The following is a 26,717-nucleotide window of genomic DNA, read 5'->3' as shown; positions in this document are numbered from 1 at the left end:
CAAAGCTAAATTTATATGCATTAGCTCAAAAGATATGTAATGATTCCAAAATTCACTGTGTGATTTTTGCCAATTTATTGTCACACAGTCTAGGAGAATAAATAGGATGCTCAAAGCAGATGAATGGCTTTGCTCATATAATTATTAAATTAAGATTTTTTGAAATACAGAATAGATTTATTGGATTATCTAATTTTATCCTATGCGTAAAATACAATCCCACCCTGTAATTTCTATCAGTGCTACTAAGGGTGTGTTTATATGGATCTGCAAGCTACAGCAAGCGGGAAAGGATGGAGCTATGAGAAGGAGGTATCTACTTGAAAAAGCTGAATAGTTCTTCAGTCTCTTTAAAGGGAAGCACATTCTAGAGGTCTCTAAAATCCAAGGGATTTCTGTTGTTGCTCCCGTTTTTATGTCCAGCTGACAGCAAGGCTAAGCACGTATTCCAAAGATACCAATATATATGTGCACATATACGGCTGGTCACACAGACTAATGTGGACAGAGACAGGTGTCTTTATTGGCACACACAGAAACGCTAACAACACTGAAACAGACATGTCCACCACAGGAAGCCAAATCCTCTTTCTCCTACTGGGCTGATCAGAACAGGAGTTTGCCAGGAGTGACACAGACTCACACACATTGTGCTCCCACAGCCTTCCAGGTTCTGGCCCAGGACACGTTTATCAGGCAGTCCATACTAATGTGCACTAGTGGTCACACATGTGCTCACACTCTGGACCTGGGACACACACAGAATAGTCAGGAACAGAGTTTAAAAAGAATAGAGGATAGGCTGTGGTGGTTAGGTGTAGGGATTAGTAAGAGAGGCTTAACCCTCTCCATTTTCCCACACTTTTTTCTTCCTTATCCACCATGATCCCTCCCCTTACCTGCCTTTGGCCCTAATCATCCCATAAAAAGTTTTGCAGTCTCCAAATAGCATTTAAAAATCTCATATTAAATTTTACATAATCTCACAAATTCCCTCAAATACTCCACAATAAATTTCTAGTTTCCATGAGACCAAGATAATCTTCTTTTCCCCATTCCAATCAGTTACTAAATTCTGGCTGAACTGCTACCATATTACCGGGATACATTCAATGACCCATTGGTCAGAAACTTGAGAGTTCCAGTCTTTGTTAGTGTCTCCACTAAATTCTGCTCATTAAAACTTGTGTATGTGTGTATAAATTTATTACTTCCCGCATTTCTTGTATTTGCTTTCTATACTAAAAGGTCCTTGACTAGGTATCCTCATAAACCAAGTGTCTTTACATTAGAGATACCCTTACAAGCTGTATTTACTAGGTGTGACTGAGTTGCATTAACATCAATGTCTAATGCCATTTGAGACTACTTCAGGGATCCAATGTATTGCAAAAAAACCCCCAAAACCATACAGGAGAATTGTACAAAGAGCTTCTAAAGCTGCACGTGAAGTCTAGGAAACATAACCTCCAACACCTAAAGGGTCATGAGGCTCCTATGTTTAGACAGCTGAGTGAAGCACTGTTTAGCTTCAGTCTTGGATTTTGTTACTCTGTGAATTTCTTGGGGGGGGGGGGGGGGGGGCGGGGAGGGGAAGAGAAGTAGGAAGGGGAAGTATTTGTTTGCTTTTTGATTAAATTATGTCTACTATTAAAAATCTGTTGTCCATGAGAGAACCCGAAGATCATTAATCTTCATATACTAAATTAATCTTCAGTTACATTAATGGATCTTCCTAAACATTACATCATCAGATATATTTTACAGAGCCTGAATCATTGGTTTAGAACTTCTATGATAAAACTGAAAATGCTGTTACACCAGAGGTCTCAGTAATCAATTAAGCTAGCTAATGTCTTTTCCTGTTTCTTTTTCTTGGCTTTTCTGTGCATTCTACCCAAAGATCATCGTATAACAGAAATGCAGAAAAAGTAATGTAATTGTCTGTCTTGACCTTTAAATCTTTTTATTGCTATTGTGTTCCAGGACATATCTTCCTTTCTAGATGTGTGATTTATATCTGATGGTTTGCAAAAAAAACATACTGTTGACATGTGCCGTATCTTATTAGGAGACCTCCTTCTTTTGGGAGGAAGTCCTGCTGTTACTGTATGTACCATTAGAATATAATGTCATATTTTTTTATAACCTTTCCTTTCACTGCTGCTATACAAGGATGATGATGACTGTAAGAAATAAGGTTTACCTTTCCCATTTTGCCATAAACAGTTTGCAATTTTGAACATACATAGTATATCATTGGATTCTACATAAAAATGTAAGCATATGTCTTTGAACTCTATAAATCAAGCATCCATATTTTGTACCTAAAGGCAAAACTGAAAGCTTGTGTCAAAACAAAAATATCTGCTACAAAGATATTTTAATATTAAACCCAGGAAAGATACTAATTTTTAGAAAAAATCGAATTATCTTCATTTTCTGAACCATGATTCATAATGAAATGCAGGAATTTAAACCTTGGTTTAATTACATTGATGTTAACAGTGTGATATGTAATTCTGCTTTTTCTAATAGGAGTGCAGTTCACCTTCTACACCTTTCATTTGGAGGATCATCATGACTACTTACTAATAACAGAGAATGGCAGTTTCACACAGCCATTAGCACGTCTGACTGGCTCAGAACTTCCTTCACCAATCAATGCTGGTCTCTATGGAAATTTCAGGGCTCAGTTGCGCTTTATTTCAGATTTTTCAATATCATATGAAGGATTTAATATTTCTTTCTCTGGTAAGGAAATAGCTGGCTCCTGAAACTTATGCTGTGCCATTGTTTTCATTTGTTTTATGTACCTGGGACATTTATGGCTCTTACAAGAGTGGTAAAGCATGTTGTTTTATGCCTCTTAAAAACATTGAGAATGTATTCATTAGTCTTACTTCTTAAAGCAGTATAATTGCTAAGTTAACACTTACGCATTCATTTTGTTTTTAAATCTGAAATCTGTATTGATATGTGGAAATATACAGAAATTACTAGACTGCAAGATTACAAATATGACTCACAGAAAATGTGTTGCTCTCACTTGTACAAGCTGAATTGCTCTCTTGTTCTCAGAGTATAATCTTGAACCTTGTGAAGATCCCGGGATCCCACAATTTGGTAACAGAATAGGATTTAATTTTGGAGTAGGAGATATTCTGACATTCTCCTGTTCATCTGGATATCGTTTAGAAGGATCTTCAGAGATTATTTGTCTTGGTGGTGGCCGACGAGTATGGAGTGCACCTCTGCCAAGGTGTGTGGGTACGTGGTCAGCTGCTTTCATTTGCTTGTATGTGTAGTCATTGTCCATGGATTTGCAGATTTACATGGAAATGCATGGTAATACACCTCTTACTTTTTAATGTACTCTCATATTCTCCAAATCTCCTTAGTCAAATTTGTTTAATATTTCCTTAATATATTTAGTATTAGAACTATCAATGGACTTCATAGTCTGTACTTGAAAGCATTTTAAATTGAGGGCACAATGCTTACTCTTCTCATTTTGATTTGTAGGTTAGGGAAACTGAGTATAAATTTAAATCAGCATTTACCAGTTCAGTTACCTAATAACTGACTCTTTTTGTCAGTGCAATCTTCCAAGTGATACCTGTATTACAAAATTGTATGACTATAGTTAGATCACTTAGAACAGAGTTATTTCATAAAACTAGGTCTATGTATAGGAGTGCAGCCAACAAGGCCTTCCTATGTAATTTAGAGTAGAGAACCATCTCCTCAGAATATCCTCAAAATATCCTCAGAACAGTTGTTCTGGTTTTGAAATGATAGCTAAGATAACTGAGAGGAAACACTTTCTGATCCTGTTGGTCACAGTCACTTTAGAGGTAGCCTACATATGTAGCTTTGACTAGAAACTTAACTTTTAAAGGCTAATGTTGTCTGAGCTGAATTCTTCATAAATGTCTTGATTTTAATTTCTCTTGGGAACTGTTAAAATAACCACAAAAAAATTTCTAAGAAGTAGGATAGTTACTTAATGTCTGTATTTTTTTCATTAAGAGTATATGCTACATGGAAAGGTTTATCTATGAAAATATCTGTATCTGTGCATTTGAAATATTTTTTCATACTAAATTGTATGATAGTAAAACATGTTTCTTTCAGAATCTGATTGTATAATAACTATTGATTCATTATGTGCTTGCTCTTATCCAGTGTTAGTTTCTGTATCATAATTTTCATGTCCAAACTATTCCTATGCTTACCTTGGTATGAAAAAATTCTGAATTTGGCATATACATAAGCGACATTTATGTATGTATCTACAGAAGAGATGGTTTAGAAGTTGAGTCAGTGTAAAGCATGAATGAAAGTTATTTTTGTGCTGAGGCTGATGCATTTTTAAACATAATAATAATAATAATAATAATAATAATAATAATAATAATAATAATGAATGCATGTACAGATGTGAAGACAGGTTAAATCTCAGTAACAAATTTCTGGAAGTGTTAGTACACCGAAAATGAATTGGTAAATTATCAGTAAAGAAGTACTTGCTCAGAAGCATAAATGAAAAAAAAGGTTATTTAGTTTTCATGACATAGAAAATAATGTGTACATTTGTGTGTCAGGGGGGCGGAGGGGGGGGGAAGTAAGAGAAAAGCAGGAACAATTGGAGTAATTTTCCAGTCAAAGTATTTTGTCTTTATCTTTGAAAATGAAAGACAGCATCCACTAGAATGACTTAATCAGCCATTTTCCCCCCATAAATGTTAAGCTTTTGTCAATTTTGTGCTTAATTAATATGCCATAATAATTAAACTCAAACAACTGGAGAGTAGAAATTCCTGTTGACCGCATTTGTCGGTTTCAGAAATTTACATATTGGTACTGTTGTTTGTCATTTTCTGCTGAGGTGATTCATGAGCTTTAATGCTTTAATGTCATACACATTAATGCTTTAATGTCATACACACTATCACATACACAGAACCTCAACTGGGAACCAGCGTTCATAGTATTTGTGTTCAGCTTGTCAAGAATACAATACAAGAAAGACACAGATAAACTGTAACAAGTTAGGTGGTGGGCCACCAAGGTGGTTGAAAGCTGGAGCACAGTGGCAAAAGGTGAGAGAAACATGTCTTTTCAGCCTGAAGAAGAGACAGCTTCTCAAGAAGCTAACATGGCTTCACTAAGGGCAAATCGTGCCTGACAAATTTGGTGGCCTCCTACAACAAAGTTACAGCATTGGTGGGTAAGGGAAGATCAACTGATGTCATCTACCTGGACTTGTGCAAAGCATGTGACACTGTCCCACATGACATCCTTGTCTCTAAATTGGAGAGACATGGATTTGGCAGGTGGACCACTTGGTGGAGAAGGAATTGGCTAGAGGGTTGCACTCAAAGAGTTATGGTCAATGGCCTGATGTCAGAGTGGAGACCATTAACGAGTGGTGTTCCTCACGGGTCATTATTGGGACTGGTGATGTTTAACATCTTTGTTGGCAACATGGACAGTGGGATTGAGTGCACCCTCAGCAAGTTTGCTGATGACACCAAATATGTGGTGCAGTCGACACGCTGGAGGGAAGGGATGTGCCATCCAGAGGGACCTGGACAGGCTTGAGAGGTGGGCCTGTGCAAACCTCATGACGTTCAACAAGGCCAAGTGCAAGGTCCTGCACATGGGTCAAGGAAATCCCAAACATAGATACAAGCTGAGTGATGAGTGTGTTGAGAGCAGCCCTGCAGAGAAGGACTTCTGGGGATTGGTGGATGAAAAGCTGACTGTGAGTCAACAATGTGCACTCACAGCCCAGAAAACCAACTGTATCCTGGGCTGCATCAAGAGAAGAGTGACCATCAAGGGAGGTGATTCTGCTCTGCTCTCGTGAGACCCCACTGGGAATACTGCGTTAATCTCTGAGGCAACCAACATAAGAAGGATGTGGACCTGTTCAAGCGGGTAGAGAGGAGGGCCACAAAGATAATCAGGGGGATGGAGCACCTCCCTTATGAGGACAGGCTGGGAGAGTTAGGGCTGTTCAGCCTGGAGAAGAGAAGGCTCTGGAAAGACCTTATAACAGCCTTCCAGTACCTAAAAGTGGTCTACAGGAAAGTTGGAGAGGGACTTTTTATCAGAGAGTGTAGTGATAGGACAAGGGGAGACAGTATTAAACTGAAAGATGGTAGATTTAGATTAGGTATAAGGAAGAAATTCTTTCCTGTGAGGGTGGTGAGGCACTGGAACAGGTTGCCCAGAAATTTGTGGATGCCCCATCCCTGGAAGTGTTCAAGAACAGGTTGGATGGGGTCTTGAGCAACTGGATCTAGTGGAAGGTGTCTCTGCCCATGGCACGGAAGCAGGAACTATGTGATCTTTAAGGTTATTTCCAACCCAAATCATTCTGTGATTCCATAACCTAACAATAGTTCTCAGTAGCTGTGAGGAGATCATTAAGAGGATGGAGCAAGGTTCTTCACAGTAGTTTACGACAGAAAAGTGAAAGGAAAAGGCATAAATTGAAATAAGAGAGTTTCAGACTGGAAAGAAGTGAAACATTTTCACAAAGAAAATGTTGAACAGTGGAACATATTGGCCAAAGATGTTGTGTAGTCTCCATCCTTGTTGTTTTTTGACATCCAACTGGTTAAAGCCCTGAGCCCAAGGTTGCATCAGGGTTGAGCTTGCTTTGAGTAAGGGGCTGGAATACAGACCTCCTAAGGTCCCTTCCAACTTGAATTTGCCTGTGTTCTTGATCCTATATCCTCTTGATAGACATATATATATATATATATATATATCAAGAGTCCTGTATAGTTGAGTTACATAATTGTTACATATCTTAGCTCTCTACTTTCATTTGTGTCTTAGTCCTTTGAATTCATTCTGTGGTCTCTTCATATGTGAACCATTTTGTTTTCTTCAAAACAAAACCTTGCAGTTATAATGATAGTTCACTACAGAATATCCTTCCAGTAGGCAATATGGGTAAGGCTGCACTAGGTCCTGTTTGCCAGTGGAGACCTCCTGACAGCATTTTTGTTGACATGCATAATCAAAGTCTGTTTTGTACCTTCAGTCACTGTCACACCATCATGCCAATCTTCATGTCATATTACCCATTTATGTGACTTCATGAACAAAAAATCACTAGTATTCTGGATGTAGCACTGTTCTTAAATAATTATGCTTTTGGACCACAGGGGCACCACATAGAACCTAAAGGACACCTAAAACCATGTAATATTTGTTATAGACATTCTCAGACTTCTGTAGACAGACTTAGCTCTGAGCGATATAGATGGACACAATACTTAACCCTTTAGCCTGCGAGCCGGTGATGTCTTCCAGGGGTGGATGCATTTAACAGTGTAGACACAGGTAATGTGACCAATATGCTTCATTAGCATGATGATCATTAGCAAGAATCTAAGAAGTACTGAGGTGGGGACCAATAAGAATGAATTTTTCTGGTGGTGTTCATATGTCATTCATTGGCTGCAAATGGACTTTGTAGTATGTTGGACTACTAGTAATCCTGAACCTAAGTAAATTCAAAATTTGAAAAATCAAATGAATCATAAATATCTTGTGAAAATTCCTTAAACAGGAAGAGAGTGAATTTAATAGATTAACAGTATTTTTCCCGGTGCTTAAAATTCAGTGTGATTTCAGTTATTGGATCCCTTAGGTTGCTTGAAATTTGCCATGCAGTTAAATAAAATAATCCTCATTTTGGTAATACATGTTTATAGGTTTATGTATTCATTCTCTATTTTGGTTATACATATCTGTTATTTTCTTTTCTTTAGAATTTGACAAGATTCATAGCTCATAGCTTTCTTTTAGTATTAAACTTAACAGATTTTACCAGAAGTTTAATGCAAAAGTGACTTAAGTGTGTTGTAACCTTTAATTTACAGACAGAAAATAAACAATAATATGGTAGCTATGGCAATATACCTAGTCTATGAACTAGTCATTTCAGATTTTCAATGAGTCATCACAGGATGTTCTTCTGCTATCTTTGCTGTATTTCTGGTGCCACATACTAAATCAAAAGAAGACCAGCCACAGAAGGCACATCTGCCAAATGTGAGATAGGGCTGCTTGACATGGTGCAGAGATTCTTGGAAATGCATACCTACACTAGATTTCCAGTAGACCGAGAATATTTAAGAGTTAGTAATTATACTCTCTGGAGTATTTTCAAGTACAGACAAAGCCAAACAGACAATACTGTCTATATTTATTTTATACTCATTTCATCATTATGATATGCGTATAATAATGGCCAACTAAACGTCCAAACTACTAACCATACTGTCAACATTTGAAAACTCTCAGTTTGTGTTATTATTCTCTGACCTATTCCCAGTACAGTTTTATTTCCTTTGCAAACTGAGGAAATAACAGGCTGTGCTGCTCTGTATATTCACCTGTATATTAGGAAAACATCACATGTACATAGCTGGGACATTTTTTAACTGACCAAAACTCTAGGTAAATTATCACTCTTCTCACCTCCCTCTTTTACCCTGGGCAGACATAGCAAAGGGTTAGCCTATCACTTAAAATGGTCACCTTTATGGGTCAGAATTTCATGTCAGCATTCACCCAATGGTCTAGGCCCTGTGAAGAGAAATAAAAATTTAGGGTTTTTCATGAAAAGTACAGAGAACTAATGGATAAAGAAGAATTTACTTTTTTCAATAAAACTTAAGAAACTTTCACGTGAGATTCTATGAATTTGTTATTAGATTTAAAAAAAAAAAAAAGTAAGAAGAAAAACTTTGTAGCAAAGTGAAGAACATGCATGCAAAAAATCGATCACATTATTGAAGTAATGTTTCAGATTTTGTATCTTGCTTTAATATGTTCATTACTGATTTGAAAGTGAACTCTGTGATAGCAGTTGATTAGAGTAGTTACAACCAGAAGAAAACTTGAAAGAACCTGAGAGACATAATACGCTAGATGAATGAACAGATCAACTGTATGACAAAATAAATGTAAGGTTGATAAATACCATGAGGGGAACAAAAATTAAAAAGAAAAAAGACAGCTCATTGCAGTTATACTTCTTAAGAATTCTAAATTTATGACATTAACTTAAGAAATTGATTTCAGAATCACTGAAAACAAAATAAAAATTATATGGAAATTCATATGGAAGAGAGACTGCTTGCAGTATCTTGTAGTTTCACCTAAAATATTTCCAAATCTATCTCCATGAAAATACTGTAGAGCTGGTAGGAGTTCAGAGAAGGGTTAAGAAGAAAGGTAATGAGCTTGTACACATTTTAATATAAAAAGAGAGATGATGGAAGTGTTTTCCTATACAAATTGCAAAAGTAAATTAGCTCAAAAGATTAAATTCTCTTTTCCATTAATGCAAGAAAATAACACTTTAAAACAGTAAAGATGTTATAAATAAATAATTTTCCCTTCAACATTAATTGAATTGTGGAAATAGGTCTGGTCAATGATATAACGAAATTAAAAAAGCAATTGTAGATGTAGGTGCATAACAAGATTATTCAGAATTCTTGCCAGAACATTTATCAAGCATCCCTTTCTGGATACGAAGGAGGCCAATGTGCTAGTCCTGAAACAGCGTAGCCAATTATAATAAATGCTAAATCAAATAATTTGCCAGTGAATCAGAAGCTGTCTTTCTTCTTACTCAGAAGTTGGATAAAGAAATTATATATATTAATTAACATTATTCAATTTATGAAGATATTATTTTCAAAACTGAATTCAAAATGAAGTCTTAATAAATTAAATTTTAAAATTAAGAGTTCATAAATGAAAAGTAATGTTCAAATAGCAAGCAAATATTTGTTACTGAAACTGCTGAACTGCTCAAATTATGGCATTATCTGAATTCCGTAGGGCTTAATGCTGTGCTGGAAGAATTTTTATAACAAGTCTTTACTACCAATGCAGAAGCATTTTTCATATTTCTGTTTATTTAGCTGGTTCTGTTAAATGACTACTATCTTCAAAGTTGATAAACTGTTACGGAATTAGTACCTTTATTGTAAATCCTGATGAACATGATAATTACAAATAACCACATTCACTAGTTACATGATTGATAGAGGTTCACACAAATACATGTGTATGTCTTGTTTATATGTCTGTATAGCATTCCTAATATCCTAAAGTTACCTTTATAGCAAATGTATATGTTCTCAATATAGATAAGAGTCCTCTGTATGAGTCAACCATTTTTGGGGTAGATGTCTATAGTCACTTGTGAATTGTATCACTTGTGTTTCCAGCATATATATGGTAGTTTTAGTTAACTAACAATGTTAACATACTGTCATTGTTTTGTTTTGATTTGCTTTGGCTTTTGTTGGCTAATATTTTGGTATCTAAATGAATATTCTTTTTCAATGAGCCTAGAGACTTGTATTGAATAATATAGTAAAAACCCATAAGAATAATTGAGAAATTGTTCACATCATAATTCAATTCTGAAAACTTTTGTATTTATTTAAATATACACTCTTATGATTAGCAAGCAGTAATATCAATACTTTATCCTGTGAAAGTTAATGTTTCTTTAAGCAAATAACTAAAAATGGGGAGGGGAAAGATTTTGTTCTTGGGGGAAGAGGAAATTGTTGAAATCAAGCATATTTAATGTGATAAGTCTTTCAACTTGTCTCTTTAGCTGCTTCCACATTTTGAAGACTGATGCCTTATTTTGTATCAAAACATATATATTGTCAGTCTTTTCAGATTTGTGGTCATTCTTGACTCTTGCCTCTGGAATTTCTCTACTTATCCACTTACCTATCCTTTGAAATGAACTTCCTAAAGCTCAATACATTACTCAAATCTGAGGCCTTACCACTATCAAACAGAAGAGACACAGACAGTGCTCACATTTATATATCTTAATCTTATGATATTATGAAGAAGCCAGTGATACTGGTGAGCTATTTGAAGTTTTTGATCTACTGTTAGTACTTACATCTTTCTGTGCAGTTGATTACTAATCACAAAACTTTTCATTTATTTTACTGAGTTTTCCTCCTTATTCAGGCAAATTCCTCAATTTTTCAAGAACATTCAGAAAGGCGTGTTATAGGAGAAGACAAAAGAATTGAAACAAAAAACAGTAGCAGGAAATTTTGCACTAGACTTTTTGAGACTGCTTTATTTAGTGCTGCATATTTTTAATAATATGAATAGCCTGTGAAATGACTGTAAAATAGTCTTAATGAGGATCCTAATCTACATGATGGGTTGTCCCCAGTTGGCATATGAGTACCCAACCCAGCCGCTTGCTCACTCCCCACAGTGGGATGAGGAAGAGAACAGGAATGTCAAAAGCAAGGACAAAAATAGCCAACACAAACTTGTGGATCAAAGTAAAGTCAGTTTAATAAGTGATGGGAAAAAAAGAAAAAAAAAAAAAAAAAGTGATGCAGAGGCAGTCACTCACCACCAGCAGACTGATGCCCAGTTGATCCCCAAGCAAGGACTACTTTGAAAAAACTCCCCCAATTTTATTGCTGAGCATGACTCTCTATGGCATGAAATACCTCTTTGGTCAATTCAGGTCAGCTGTGACAGCTGTGTCGCCTCCCAGCCTCTTGCCTACTTACTGTGGGGCAGCATGGAAACAGAGAAGGCCTTGATGCTGGGCAAGCACTGTTCAGCAGTAGCTAAAACACTGGTGGTGTGTTATCAATACTGGTTTGGTCACAAATGTAAAGCACACACTATATGGGCTACTATGAATTAACTCCATCCCAGCCAAATCCAGTACAATCTGTTAAATGGATGTTTCTAATGAATAAAAAAACCCCAAACAAACAAAAAACCCCAAACCAGAATCTTTAAATTGCTTACTTTGAGCTTCAACATGGACAGTGAAATTTTTTTTTGTTTTGATTTTGAGTAATACCGTCTTTGAAAAATACTTTAAGTAAGTATGAATAGCTCTGGATAGTCCTAAGCAATAAAGATTTTCAACAATATATTAGGGGTATGTCTCCAGCTTGTGATACAGAGCACAAGTATTATCTTAAGTTTGTGAATATGCAGTTCAGTTGTTTTCATAGGGTTAACTGTGTTATAGCCAAGAACAAACAAGAGCAATTATTGTTGCTTTAAAGAGAAAATAATAAAATAGATAAAATTAAACTTTTCTGGTAATCAATAATGGAATTAAGATGATTAAAGATCTGTGATAATACTGTCATTCCTTAGTTTCATGCTTTCTTTTCATGCGTTATTCAAATAATAACCAAATACTGTGTTCATATTCAGCACACACACTGCTTTCTTGGAGTCAGGTCTATTTCTCGTGAAATGTAGAAAGTCATCCTTTTTATGCCAGGATTTCTCATGTCTTTTTTTCTCTCCCCTGCCCTCTTCCATTCTCTTTTTTCTTTCCCTTTCTTTTTTCTTCCTTCCCTTACAAGGCTGTCCAATAGCCAAATTGCATTACCTTTCATTATAACTCTCATGTCAGAATTTATAACCCATAGTTGCTTCTATGTCTATGTAAAGAAAATGATCTAGCCTCTTCATAGCTTTCCACCTGTGTAGGGCCTTTTCCTTTGGCTTTCTCAAGGCCATACAATTTCTTTCCGGTCTTCTAAACCTTAGCTGGAAGATGGTGTTTTCTTGTGCTCATATGCTGCTTCCACTTATATTTCTCCTTGTAACTTTTTCTGTCCATTTTTCTCAGTATATCTTAAAGAGAGTCTCTGGTATTCTGTCATACAGATTTCCAAGGAACTAACCCCTTACAATTATGAAAAGCAGAAAAACAAACATAAAAACTCAACAAGGAAATCCATTCATTTATGTCATGTTTATTGCGTACTCTTCAGATAATATTGTTTATGGATCTTTGCTGGTAAAGATTTTTGCTGAAGTGATAGGGCTTTTTCTGTTTACCAATGTAGCTTCTTTGCCAAGCTTGAGTTAAGGAGCTTTTCAGGGAATACCTGAGGAGTTAAAAATAGAAATGTCTGAAAGGATATATTGTATGAGAGAAAAAATAAATTTAGTGTTGAACTTAAGCACAATTATCTAACCAATGAAGTGAAAGTTCTACCACACATACGTCTGCATTAATTACAGTCCCTTAATTAGCAGGGTACCCATTAGCTACCCTCTACACATCTTATTCCACATTGCCATTAGAGTCTTTTTGCATAGCTTTATCCATTTTTGTGAATACACAAAATTTAAGGCAAAGATTGTTTTTCATATTTTGGGTTTGAAAAAGTGTCCTTTTCCTAGTTAATTAAAATTTTTAATATATGGAATGTTTTGGTAGCATGAATTCTCAGCTTAAGGACTGTGATATTCACTTGTAAATGTGTCATTGATTCCTCTCAGAACAAATTAATCCTAATCCTTCTTTTGTTTGTGAGAGATAAATTTATTCCTTTAAATATTTCCCCTGTAATTTCTGAATATGTTGTATTTCTGTTATTTTCTTCAGGGATAGGATATCCTGAACAAAGCAAAATACAGCTATTGAGGGCTCACCATCGATTAATATAATGGCATTATATTGTGATAAGAACCTTCATAACAGTTTATTTATTTTAATATTTTACATAAAGTTTTAACTGGTCCTGTTCACAGTGTGGAAATTTTCATTATGACCCAACAGTTCTCAAGTTATTTTATGTTTTGGTTTGGTTTTGGGGTTTTGTGTTTTGGATTTGCTTTCTTTGTTTGTTTATGAGAATGTTATAGTTAGTTTAAAGGCAAATTGTGCACATTCGTTGTTTAAATTCTCCTAATGTATTTGTTAATACATTTTACCTTGTTAGTAGTGCAGAAGCTCATTTGTCATGCTATTTCTCCATCCTCCTTTGGTCAATTCCAGTGCAGGATCATATTGTTTAAAGTATATGGGACTCCTCCCCTTTCTTGTCAGATGGAGCTATTAATTATGAAACATAATAGTAATAATGTAAATAATTATATCTAACAATTATTTCTTTTGTATTTGGCCATTTTAGTAGAAACATCAGCTTGATGTAATATTATGTGTAGGTCTTAAATACAGGACCTTCCCAAATCTGATAATAGTGTTTTTCATTATAACATAAACAATGCAGACAGATAACAGCCAAAAAAGTATGTACAAAGTATATTGAAAGTAAATTTAATACACAGACAGCCACATGAATCTTTTAATGTTCAGATCAGCTCTGATGTAGATGCATGTCCTGCAGATACATAATAAGACATTGCAGTTATTAATTTGGAAATCTGGTCTTTTGGAACAATATAAAATAAAAGTAGAAAACACTATTCTTAGTGATTGAAGAAAACCATGTTCCTTTCATTTTTTTCAACATCATAGGGTTCCCTGTACTTCACTCTGTCAGGATACCAAAAACACCTGGAAAACTTTTGAGGACCTCATAACTCAGGTTATTCAGGGAAAGAATGCTTCACTCACAACTTAATTCTTTCAAGATTGTCTTGTTATCCTCTGTTTTGTTGTCTTGCTTTGACAAGAGTCTATTTTCTTGCTTACATCTGCCATCAGTCGAAGGGGTAGAATTCAAGAAGACTAACAAGTTTATAAGAAACAGTTTGTTGAGCACTGAATTTAGATATACTTCTGAAGTAACTGCTGATTTGCAGTCTACTACCACTGCTAGTGAAAGATAAAATCCTTTTTAGAATGTTTCCACTTACTTGCCCAGTCAAACTGTTGCAATGTGCTGAGTCTCCTAACCAAGCGATAACATCTTTTCAAAATACAGAACTGCTATTTGCAGCTCTTATTTTTTGGTTCCAAGTGATTGTCTTGAAGAAAACAATGGTTGAATTTTAATCTGTAGCAACATGACAAATTTTTTTGTTTGATAATTATGGTGAGCATTTCATCATCTGAATTGTGAGAAACCTTGCAAAATTGCATACTGCATATTTTTTAAAAAAAAACATTCATTGAAGGATTGTTTTGAAATGGTTACACTACCCAAACAGATGCATTTCATTCCTCGGTTACAATAACAATGGCATTTTACACAATTACAGAATTTAAATACACTAATAAACAGTAGTTTAAACTCGTCTGTTATATTATGGAAATGTGCAATGAACACACGTTCATAACCAAAAGCATAACAGTCCTTTCTTACAAATAGCTCATTTTATCAGTATTTTCCTTTCATTATTTTTCTTTGAGTTTTTGTTTATTTTCCTTTCTAATACTGAAATGATTCTATATTTCTGCTAAAGTCCAGAAACAATTATTTACTTCAATCTTAGTGTTAGGTCCTTGCACTTTATATATGGCTCAAATACAGTTTTGAGGAAACATAGCTGGATGTTGGTGTATTTTCCCTATTTATTTTTTTCCTATAAGCCAAGTGTGTAGGGTTGGTTCTAAGTTCAGCTGAAATAAGTGGAAATTTTTTTTCTAACTTTGTCACTAAACCAACCTGAATTTCATCTTCGTTGAACTGGGAATGTTACTAAAATGAAACATTAAGGCAGTGCAGAAATGTTTGTAATTTCTGGTAATAGTCTAAGTACATTTTTAAAGGAAGGTCACAGACTTCTGTTCCTCTGTGATTTTTCCTTTACTTCTGAAAGAGGGTTTTGTCCCTTCTTTTCTCTCTTCTATATTTCCCTCTTTACACATTTTCCTTTCATTTTATGCCAGTTTGCCTCTTCAGTCTCTTTTTTCTATTACTCGCTGCAATGCCTGTTAAAATTCTTTTCCAAACACTTTAAACAACTTACATACATTTAATATTTGTATTTATTTTAAACTTAAGAACTCAGTTAACATTTTTTTCCCCGGCACTTTTTTACTCAACAGTTAAGTGCACATAGAAGTATTATGGCCTTTTTTTTATTTATGCAATAGTATTAATATCAAAGCATAGAAGGCAGCTATAGGTTACCTGAAGTTCCATGTAATTTTAAGCAACATAGCCGTCTGTTCATGTTTACAGACAGAGGTGGAGATTGGCAGAAAGAAATATCTATGGTATGGGCTCGGTTTTGGGGCCACTCCTATTTAAGATCTCTATTGATGATCTAGACGATGGGATCGAGTGCACCCTCAGTAAGTTTGCAGATGACACCAAGTTGGGTGGGAGTGTTGATCTGCTCGAGGGTAGGGAGGCTCTGCAGAGAGACCTGGACAGGCTGGAGCGATGGGCTAAGGCCAACTGTAGGAGTTTCAATAAGGCCAAATGCCGGGTGCTGCACTTGGGCCACAACAACCCCCAGCAGTGCTACAGGCTTGGGGAGGAGTGGCTGGAAAGGTGCCAGTCAGAGAGGGACCTGGGGGTGTTGACTGACAGCCGGCTGAACATGAGCCAGCAGTGTGCCCAGGTGGCCAAGGCGGCCAATGGTATCCTGGCTTGTGTCAGAAATAGCGTGGCCAGCAGGGAGAGGGAAGTGATCTTACCCCTGTACTCAGCACTGGTGAGGCTGCACCTCAATTCCTGTGTTCAGTTTTGGGCCTCTCACTACAAAAAGGACATTGAATTACTCGAGCGTGTCCAAAGAAGGGCAACGAAGCTGGTGAAGGGTCTGGAGCACAGGTCTTATGAGGAGTGGCTGAGGGAACTGGGGTTGTTTAGTCTGGAGAAGAGGAGGCTGAGGGGAGACCTCATCGCCCTCTACAGCTACCTGAAAGGGGTTTGCAGAGAACTGGGGATGAGTCTCTTTAACTAAGTAATAGCAACAGGACAAGAGGGAATGGCCTCAAATTGCGCCAGGGAAGGTTTAGACTAGAAATTAGGAAGCATTTCTTTCCAGAACGGGTTGTTAGGCGTTGGAATGGATTGCTCAGGGAGGTGGTGGAGTCCCCATCCCTGGAGGTGTTTAAGAGTAGGGTCGACATAGCACTGAGGGATATGGTGTAGTTGGGAACTGTTAATGTTGGGTTGATGGTTGGACTGGATGGTCGTCAAGGTCTTTTCCAACCTAGATGATTCTGTGATTCTGTAATATCAATTGCGTATATTCCCAGTTTGATTCAGCACTTATTCAGAACTATACTGCTGGTTTGTGTGTGTGTGTTTGGTACTTTGTGGATTTTGTTATTTTTTATTTTTTTTTTAAAGTCATAATTTACTCTGACAGGAGGCAAGTAGAGAAGCCAGGAACTAACTTGATTTGTGAGAATCCCTCTGAGAAGTGTACAAAAGAAGCTACTCTTGTAGGCTGCAGTGTGTGCTTATGTGGAACTGTAATGATATAACTGAATGCTGTGGGAAAAATTATTTTATACTCTGGTTTTCAAGAGTACTGTTACTAAACTTGCTTTCTTATCTGCTAACACAAGGGTTGAAATTATACATAGAATCACAGAATGGTTTGGGTTGGAAGGGACCTTTGAAGATCATCTAGTTCACGCCCCTGCCATGGGCAGGAACATCTTTCACTAAATCAGGTTGCTCAAAATCCCATCCAACCTGACCTTGAACACCTCCAGTGATGGGGCACCCACAACTTGGAACACAACATTCTTGCTCTAACTCAAGAAAAGTACAATCAGATTGATAAATATTATGACATGAATAATTTCCTGATTTTTTAACAGAAAGCATAGCATGGCTTTCAAATATTAGTTAAAAATGTCCTAACATTCAGCTCCCTGCTGTGTTCAGATTTTTAAAAATTGCTTTGAATTACAGTTCTGACAAAAGCAGAGTTGTTGGATCAATTTAATACCATTATTACCTTGTGCCTTTTGTCTTTTCTATCTCTCTGAAATGGGAAAGGATATCCCACAAACCTGAAATTATAATCATCTTACTCCTATTGTTGTAATTCAAACTGACCTATGCATCTTCAGAGTAGGAAATAACCATTTATTTGAGAATGAAATAAAAGGATAGACATGATCATGTGGACTAAAATGTTTTCCATTTCTGCCTAGATTATGTGTATCCAACTGTTCTAAGACAAAGTGATGACACCTGAATTATTTGGGTACTTGTTCTGTGTCACTATTGAATTACACATAGTCTTCAAACATTTCTTCTGCTTTGATCTGTGCCTGATTTGGCTTTCTGCACAATGTTTGTTTTAGTTGCATACAGAAAGAGTAGTTAATCAACATTTTTTTTGCTGTTTAATGAACAAATTTCACATACAAAATATATATTTCAATATCCTGGATTTCGCTCAAACAAGTCTGGTGAGGGAACTGTAATAATGCTAATAAACAATTATAGCTTTTAAAATAGATACCATAGATTGTTTAAATATCATTTCAAACCTTTCAAAGTACCACATAGTTTTGCACAAAAGGATTTCCTATGTTAAATTAACTGGGGTGCATTCTCATGAGACTGGGTAAAATAAATGTCAAGAATATTGAAGTGACCCTGAAAAAAACCCATAAACCCAGAAAATTTAGTTTTACGCTAAATTTAAAATTAATCAAAATCTGTTAAAAGAGAGGAAATGCTCTTGTCCTTAAACTATAATGACCGCATATCAAGACTAAATAAAAAGGGAAGGAAAAAATTGTAATAGTTTGTCACTGTTAATTTAAAATACCTGGTACCTCAATGCTAAAAGTGTCTTAATTAAAATTATATAGGTCATCTAAGATATGATAGTAAATGAAAGTTAGTTATTAATGCCTACTGTAGCATTGCCTCAAGGTTTTATGTTTTCAGGGTTTTTTTGTGATTAAACTCAGATACCGAAATCCTCAACTACAAGGTTTCTTTTTGGAATAATAACAGTATTACTTGGAAACAGTTTCTTATTTAAACCCATTTTATTGATTTTTATTTCTCCCCCCCCCCCCCCCCGAATTACTATTTTTCTATTTATTAATGAAATCATTTTTTCTATTGTTTATCTGGTAGATATAGCACAACTTTTTCTACCGTGATTTATACAATTGACTATGTTGTTTATTATAGTAAATTAATAATAGGGAAAAATTATATTTTTTCATTAATCTGTGTGTATCTGCATGTATGTATATTTATATACATGTTCATATATACACATTAAAACTTTTAGAGTTTTTTACTTTAATTTAATTTACAAGTATTTATGAATTCAAGAAAGATCCTTTAAAACATTATAATTATGGAATGTGCCTTAATATAACTCTCCATATCATTTTAACATACTTTTTAAAGTATTTCAATTTAGAAATATTCTTATAGCTTTCAATCACTGTCATGAACACATATTTAGAACTAGATTTTAGATATCAATAAATGTTAATAATATTGAACTAGGTTGCATTAACATTCTCGTTATCATCATTACTAAAAGTGTTTATGTTTTCTATTAAAATATACCTTAACATTTTCTTTTAATTGCAGCTGAATGCGGAGCCTCCACGACAAATAATGAAGGAATCTTATTGTCCCCAAATTATCCTCTTAACTATGAAAACAACCATGAATGTATTTATAGCATTCAGGTACAAGCAGGGAAAGGAATCAATATTTCTGCCAGAACATTTCATTTAGCCCAAGGAGATGTTCTTAAGGTATGTAATCATGTAACTTATTTGTTATTTCTAAACTTGTAGTTCCTCGTATTGTCGAAGTTTATCTGTCTGTGGTAGTGTCAGGTAAGTTTGTAATAAGCACCTCTTAGTAAATATGTATCGAAACCAGTTCCATTTCTAAAAAGTTAAAAATTAGGCAACCTAAGGTGTTTCTCTAGTCAACATATATTTTTCTGACTACATACAACTAAAAAAGAGATTGAAACTCTAAACCATATGGTGCCTTAATGTGTATTTGTAGTCTACTCTTAGTGTTAAATATTCATCAATTACATCTTTTGTAAATCCTATTTTCTTCCTCAGTATCTTCATAACTTGAGCTGTGATCTAAACATAATAAACATTACACCCAGAAGCTTAATTTAATACACTGTCTACCTACTGCATTTTGTACATGAGGTTTACACTTTAAACGACTTTAATCTTGTGTGGTATGTAACATCTCCTGCAATTTCGCAGCAATTACATTTGAAGAGAATTTTTGCATTAAACAAAGAAACAAAAAGGGGAAAAACAGAATAATAAAACTTTCCAGAGTTTTATAGAGTGATTTCAGTCTACAAATTCTGTAGCATTTACTTTGATTTGTTCATAGATTTTATTATTGTATTCCCCAAAATATATATTTCCAAATGCATGTATTGCTTAACCAACAACATATTTAAAGTTGCTGATGATCAGGGTGTGTTTTAGTACTGTCCTGGGAAAACACGACAAACACATACCATCTAAATACCATAAATATCTGTAAAATGGATTCAATAATTGTCTAAGTTTTCAGACTATATAATTAAACTTGCCTCTCAGAAATCAAAGAAACAAGAGGTACCATGCCAATTATGTTTGATTTAAAAAGTTTTTCCACCATATTCTGCCATGTAGTTATGAAAATGAGAAGGATTATGGAACGATACATTTCTAAGAAACAGCTACGATTCAGACTGCTTTTTAGCTCATCTAACTTTAGCCATCTGAGTATTAGGTTAGGATTTCTGTCAGACATAGGCATTTCCAAAAGGGTTTAATTATACTTAAGGCATAAGCAGACCTAAACAACTAATGTAAGATGAAATCAGGCAGGAAGAATAAAATAAATTTAAAAAAATGTTTTAAATAAAAATAAGTATTATGTTCTTCATAAAACAAAACACAGTCAAAACAAAATAAACCAAAGGCTACTAAATACCCATTTTATTTTGGCCTCACTGCTTATTTCAGAACCAAGTAGATATATTTTAATTTTTACATTCATTAATACAGAAAGATTTAATTTGAAAGATGCTTAGTATTTATTAACTTATAAATAGCATGGCAGAAAACCAAACAAAACTCCCCAGTTATTCAAGCTAATGTTAAAACATCCAGATGATGTGTGCAAGTATGTAATTTTAATGGTTTTGGAATTTCTTAATGAAGCAGAAAAATTAGTGAAGTTATGGTAAGATCTTTAACCAAAATAATCATAAGATTTGAGTCAGGTCATGTGAATTTGAATCCTTATCCATCCAAATCACTATCCTAATGTTTCTGTCCACATTTTTTATGCTCATCCAATCAAAGAATACAACTGCATTTTCCTCAAGAGTTTTTAGTTTGAAACCTTTCAAATCTATTATCTTAGTGTAAAAGTCATAGCACTGGAGGGAGGGAGCTGCAGTTATATACAGTTACAGCAATATAAACTTTTATATAAATATAAATAAATACGAATATAAATCAAGACAAACTTTTTTCTTCTTTTTTCTTCCTTAATCATTTAATGCACATACAATTTTAAAAAGATCCATGCATTTAAGTTTTCTCAAGTGCCATTCCAACCATGTGCACTACAGATGTTTAACCAGAAAATGTTAACTCAGAGGCTTATAAAATGGAATTCTACTTTAATATTGCTACTCAATTAATGTGAACTTAAGAGTAATGCCAAATTAATTATAAATGGAGGGAGGCCACCACTCAGCTGTAAATGTCATTGGCAGAAATATTTGCTGTGTTTTGCAGGTGTGTCTATTAGGTGAAAGTAGTATCTAGTAATTAAAGTGTTTTTCAGATCAGCAGTCTTGAATTATAATAATGAGCTGAAGATAGCCCCAAATCTATTAAAAAAATACAAGAAGTATTATTTATTATGATTATCACTTTTTTTTCAGCCTATCTTTCATTGTAGCAAGACAGAGGCACTTGACGTTTAATATTGTGGGAAGGAATTATATCTGGAACTCATCGTGTCTTTTCTTGCCTCATCTCTCAGTTGAAGCTCTTACAAATTGTCTTAATCCCATAAGACTGTTTTTTGATGTGTTCATTTGAGAAGGAGGTTTGTTTCAGGAAATATAAAGAAGCAGTCGCACATTCCAAAACTTTTCTCATGGAACCAGTTCTGAAGTTGGTCCCTATTATTATTGATTACTGCTTATCTCCAGGAGCTGAAAAAGAATCAGTGGAAGATTTGGTGTGTGATTGACTTGGGAATATGCCTAGTATTTATCATTAATATCTTCAAGATAAGGAAAGTAGTCTTGGTTATCCACATTTTTTTCCTGTATTCTCTTAGACCGATTTACATTAATCCCAGTAAAACATCTTTGAAGACAAGTTTGCAGACACTTCATTTTATTTTTGCAGAATTTGTAGCTAAAATGAAAAAAGAGAAAATACTGCTTGATTTGCCTGTTTTGCTGACTTTGGAGAATACGCATTTGGCTACAGGACTAGGACATTAAGATTATACTTTAGTTTTAAGTGAATCAATAATAGTCAACAAATGCGTACATCTATCTAATATATACCACTACTTTGTAAATGTATATAAATATTAATGCCTTGACCAAAGTCTAAGAAATATCTGAGGTAAGTAAAGAATAATGATGTCTTCTAGAATGAAAAATGTCAATGGAAGGAAGTTGAGTTAAAAAATAAATAATCATCCAGTCTTATACTAAACAGCTGAGTGATGTATAGTGAGTGACAGTTACCTTTTAACTATGAAGTAGGGAGGGTAATGAATTCACCATTTGAAAACCAAAATACTTAAACAACACCTTCCAGACAGGACTTCCTTTCCCCAAACACAATTAAAGCAACCCTGTATTATTTCATAATTAAAGCTCAGTTTTTTAGCTACAGACTTTGGTTAAGAAATGGATAATGGATCTCTGTTCTTCAGAACTGATAGATTAAAATGTTGACAAAGAAGTTAATCATGTACTTTGTGTTACTTTTTCTATCAGCTAATATTTTAGATTATTAGAGCTATTCAGATAAAATTCCATTCAAAGAATAAAGAAACTGAATATTCTACTAAATTTTTGATATGTTATTTAATCAAGTCATGGGGTCTACTGCTTACCACATGAATTAACTGACCATGGATCAAATTTATACCTGACAAGCACTGTGATTGAAACAATGAAACAGCTGGACTGGGAATACAGCATTAGAGGCAAACAGCATATTTAATGCAAAGAAATCACCACCCTTACTGTTACTCCCCAGGCAGTGAAGGAGGAGTTCCCATTTATCAATTCTGAACTGGTATAGAACAAAGGTTTCAGAACATATAATTTGTTTTTTATTTGCTTCATTTAGTATGCAATTCTCTTTTTATCTTTTTGATGTAAGTGCTCTGGCTACTTACATTAATGTTGTATGTGGGTTTTTTGTTTTGCTGGTTGGTTTTTATTGGAAAATATAAGAAATATATGTGTGTCTACTTTTATTTTTTTGTGCAGGGCTATAACCTGCTCTTGGTAGTGCCACATCTTGTTTTAATATTCATGAAAGTTTCATGAAGGCATATGAAGAATTTAAGATCTGTACAGTCACTATATGCAAATCCATTAATCTCAGAAACTGTATAACAATTGTTTCTTTCTTTGTAATTGTACTGATAACTGAATTTGTGCACTACATTTCCAGAATACAAAATTTTTAGAGTAAATTTCCTCTGTGGGAGGCAGGGGAAAATAATACATGGTTTCCAAATATGAGAACATTTCTACCTGCATTTTTTCCCTTGCTTTTATCTCCATTCACCAGTTTGGCTTGTAAACTCTGTAGTCTCTGTTAGCTGTAAGCAAACCCTTTTGATATGCACAGAAAGGAACAGAGTTGCCATTCTACTTGCCTGAATAGTCCATTGTTAGTGGTGAACAATTCATTGGTGTTGAAATCAGCTGAATGTAGAAAGTATTCTTGTATGTCAAAGATTTTTTAATATACTTTTCTAATTTACTGGGGGGAAAGGTATCTTTTATTATAATTGAAGCTTGAACAAAGATAATATGATTATTTTCTTTATTTTCAGTAGATATCAACATAAATAAAAATGTACGCATGCATGATACTAATTACTGAATACTTTTCTCTTAATGTTAAAAAAAACCAAACCCCTGCCCTGAAAAGATCTGCAGGCAGCTTCCATAAATTAACCTGAAACAAAAGAGAAAGGAACACCAAGTATGAAAAGGACTGACATGGAAAAAATATCAGTTGTTTGTGGGGATTTTTTTTTCCTTTTGTAGTAGGTTATGTGCTTGGCAGTATGTAGAGTGAGAGCTGATGGGCCAGATGAGTTTGCAACTATGTGGAATAACATAGTTTTAAGAATTATTTTTGATAATGCAAAGAGCAATCTTTCTTTTCCTTCTACTAAAACACTCAGTGCAGCAACAGGCAGGTAATGGTGCGTCAATAAACCAAATAGAAGAACTGGCATCAAGGGTCTCCTTATCCTGGGCTTGGCTCAGCACTCTTCGTGCTCTTGCAAAATATGGAGCTTTCAGTTTTACTGCATTTGTTTGCCGTCTCACCTGTGGGCCAGCTTTGAAATGTGTGCATGATTCAGTTTTTGAGGGTTTTTATGCAAAGACCTTGAAAGGAGGTAATGTTTGGGGGCTTTGCTAATTTGCTTCTTAAGAATCTCCACACTTGCTATTATAATCTTTCCGGAATATCATCCTGAAAACATGAGTGAGAAATAGGTAATAAATACAGGGGAAAAAAACCCCACACCAAACATATGGGTGCTTTTCTGTCTTTATATTAGTGCTTCTATTTGCATGCGATATAAATGATACATTTGACAGGGTGTTGACAGCCTCAGCTTTGAGATGCTGATTTTATGTTATTTCTTCTCTTTATAAAGGCACAGATCTTCATATCCATATGCCTTTTACGTTTCAATGACAAATCTCAAAAATAGTTTGATTAAAATGCACAGATTTCATACATTCACTTTATAATATTCCCTTGCTAAAATTTTATGGAGTTAAATAAGTTAGCAGAAACAAGACCATCAATTTCCATTTAAATTTGTTGATAGTGGAACCCCATGAAAGCTTAGGAAGTCTTATATATTCTGTAGCCATAAATGCAAACATAACCTGTCTTCCCCAAGTTAAACATTACATCAGTTCAAATCATATTTATCTAAAGTGTTCACTATTAGCATCCTTCCCTATAACATTTCAAAATATCACTGCGATATGAAGGACATAAATGCAATTTTCTGTGCCTTTGCTCCTCTTTATGAATTAATCATTTATCAGAACAGGTCTTTAAATAGCTGATAAGGATGGACCACTGTTTTCCAAATATCTTGTCACTGACATGTTCAGGCATTATATTATTCAGGCCATACATTTAGCACCCATGTGAAATAAATCCAGATGTGCTGGCAAGGCCTGTAAGAAAGAATATTCCTAAATTAAAAGTAAGATAATGGTACTACCTTAATTCACATATAATCTCGTCTTCTGGATCAAATTCTGAAGCTGAATTATTAATTTCAAAATCTTTAGCAAAACTCCCACCTATTTTAGGAACGTTAGAAAGAAAATGCTGGTTCTTCAAATCTCACAAGAGAATGTAGGCTGTTACCACTTTGCAACTTAAACTGTATAATTTAAATTACATCTAGAAATTTCTATTTAGTGCCCATTAACTTGAATGAAGCACAAAAATGACAACATGACTTAAATTGAGAATTATACTACAAAATACACATCCATTTATTGTCCTAAGGGAGATCCCACTCTGAAGAAGAGGACTATATGTTACTCTGAATATCTGTAAGTCAGCAACCAAAAGAAAATAAAAAAATTCAGTTTCATGTTCAGATGAATCACATCTTCTCCAAATACAGTTCTCCTACTTAAAGAATCATAAAGTTTCAGAAGTGTTAGGGTACTTTAAATTTTGTTCCTTCATAGAAATAATATAGACTTAGAAGTATTCTAACAGTGGGGCAGCTAGTTAGCCCATAAAATAGTATTAGTGTCAACTCTGGAGAGATGACAGTTAACAAAATTGGCCATAAAATGTGTGTGGGGAAATTCTAACATGGAGAAAATTTGTATCATGAGGTGGCTTATGGGAAGTTCTGGTGAGATGTTGAGAATAGTTGGTATAACTTATTATTAGCTTCCTTTGGTTAAGTATAAGTGATACACACATAGCAGGAAATGGATTACTCTTATGCAGTGTTTAAAAATAAAATAAATCCTGAAAACTTGTGTGTTATTATTAATAAGTGGCTTGGAGAGATTAGGAGAAAGAGCATCAAATTTAAACAGGGTTTTCTTTAAGTCTGTCATGATGTAAATATCTCCATAAGTTAACAGTAATTCTCCTGGAATGGATGTTTTTCTTTCAGTTACCGGAGCAAGACTAAGTCCATCTCAGAACTAATTTTCTGTTGTTTTTTTACTGACTTGATTACTAATCTCAGTACAGTTTTAAAGAAGTTTGAAATAAAATTAAGAAATCCATTTTAATACTGTTATATATTTTTAAAAAAATTATTTTTTAGTTGATAAGCATTAATTGCACTTTTTTTTTCTTTAAATTCATATTTTTACTCCATTTAAGGACATTGGCATTTAAGTGTGAAGTTTGCTTGGAATTTATTTGCTTGATCAGTAGAAAACAAACAAAAAAAATGATGCCAAGTCATTTAGCTGTGCTTCTTAAACTGCTGTACAATTATTTATTCATTAGAGATAGCTAGAAATGGCTTATTTGTTTTATTTCAACAGATCATTAAATGTAAAGTCTCTGTTATTGCTAGAGATGAGGATTTCTGCACAATAGGGTTTATGTGTATAAGTCATTCTCACAGATGGAGAACAGACATCATAATAGTTCACATCCACTTTGTTGCCTTACAACTACTGCTGGTGTATTTTTTAATTTCATTGTGGTATAAATTCCTGTT

At 34.6% G+C, this 26,717-nt stretch overlaps 1 protein-coding gene across 2 annotated transcripts in view; it reads left to right on the top strand.

Annotated features, from left to right (window-relative positions):
- Positions 1 to 26,717, top strand: part of CSMD3 (CUB and Sushi multiple domains 3) — a 759,152-nt gene that overhangs the window by 474,862 nt on the left and 257,573 nt on the right. For both annotated transcript variants that reach the window (XM_074886756.1, XM_074886745.1), the window contains 3 exons: positions 2,539 to 2,754; positions 3,082 to 3,270; positions 19,311 to 19,480. In XM_074886756.1, the coding sequence (XP_074742857.1) occupies positions 2,539 to 2,754; positions 3,082 to 3,270; positions 19,311 to 19,480 (575 nt within the window). The remainder of the gene's footprint in view (positions 1 to 2,538; positions 2,755 to 3,081; positions 3,271 to 19,310; positions 19,481 to 26,717) is intronic.

The sequence above is a fragment of the Strix uralensis genome, chromosome 1 (genome assembly GCF_047716275.1).
Source record: "Strix uralensis isolate ZFMK-TIS-50842 chromosome 1, bStrUra1, whole genome shotgun sequence".
Taxonomy (NCBI): Eukaryota; Metazoa; Chordata; class Aves; order Strigiformes; family Strigidae; genus Strix; species Strix uralensis.
The sequence above is the reverse complement of the archived record's forward strand: the minus strand, read 5'-3'. Positions and strand labels throughout refer to the sequence as shown.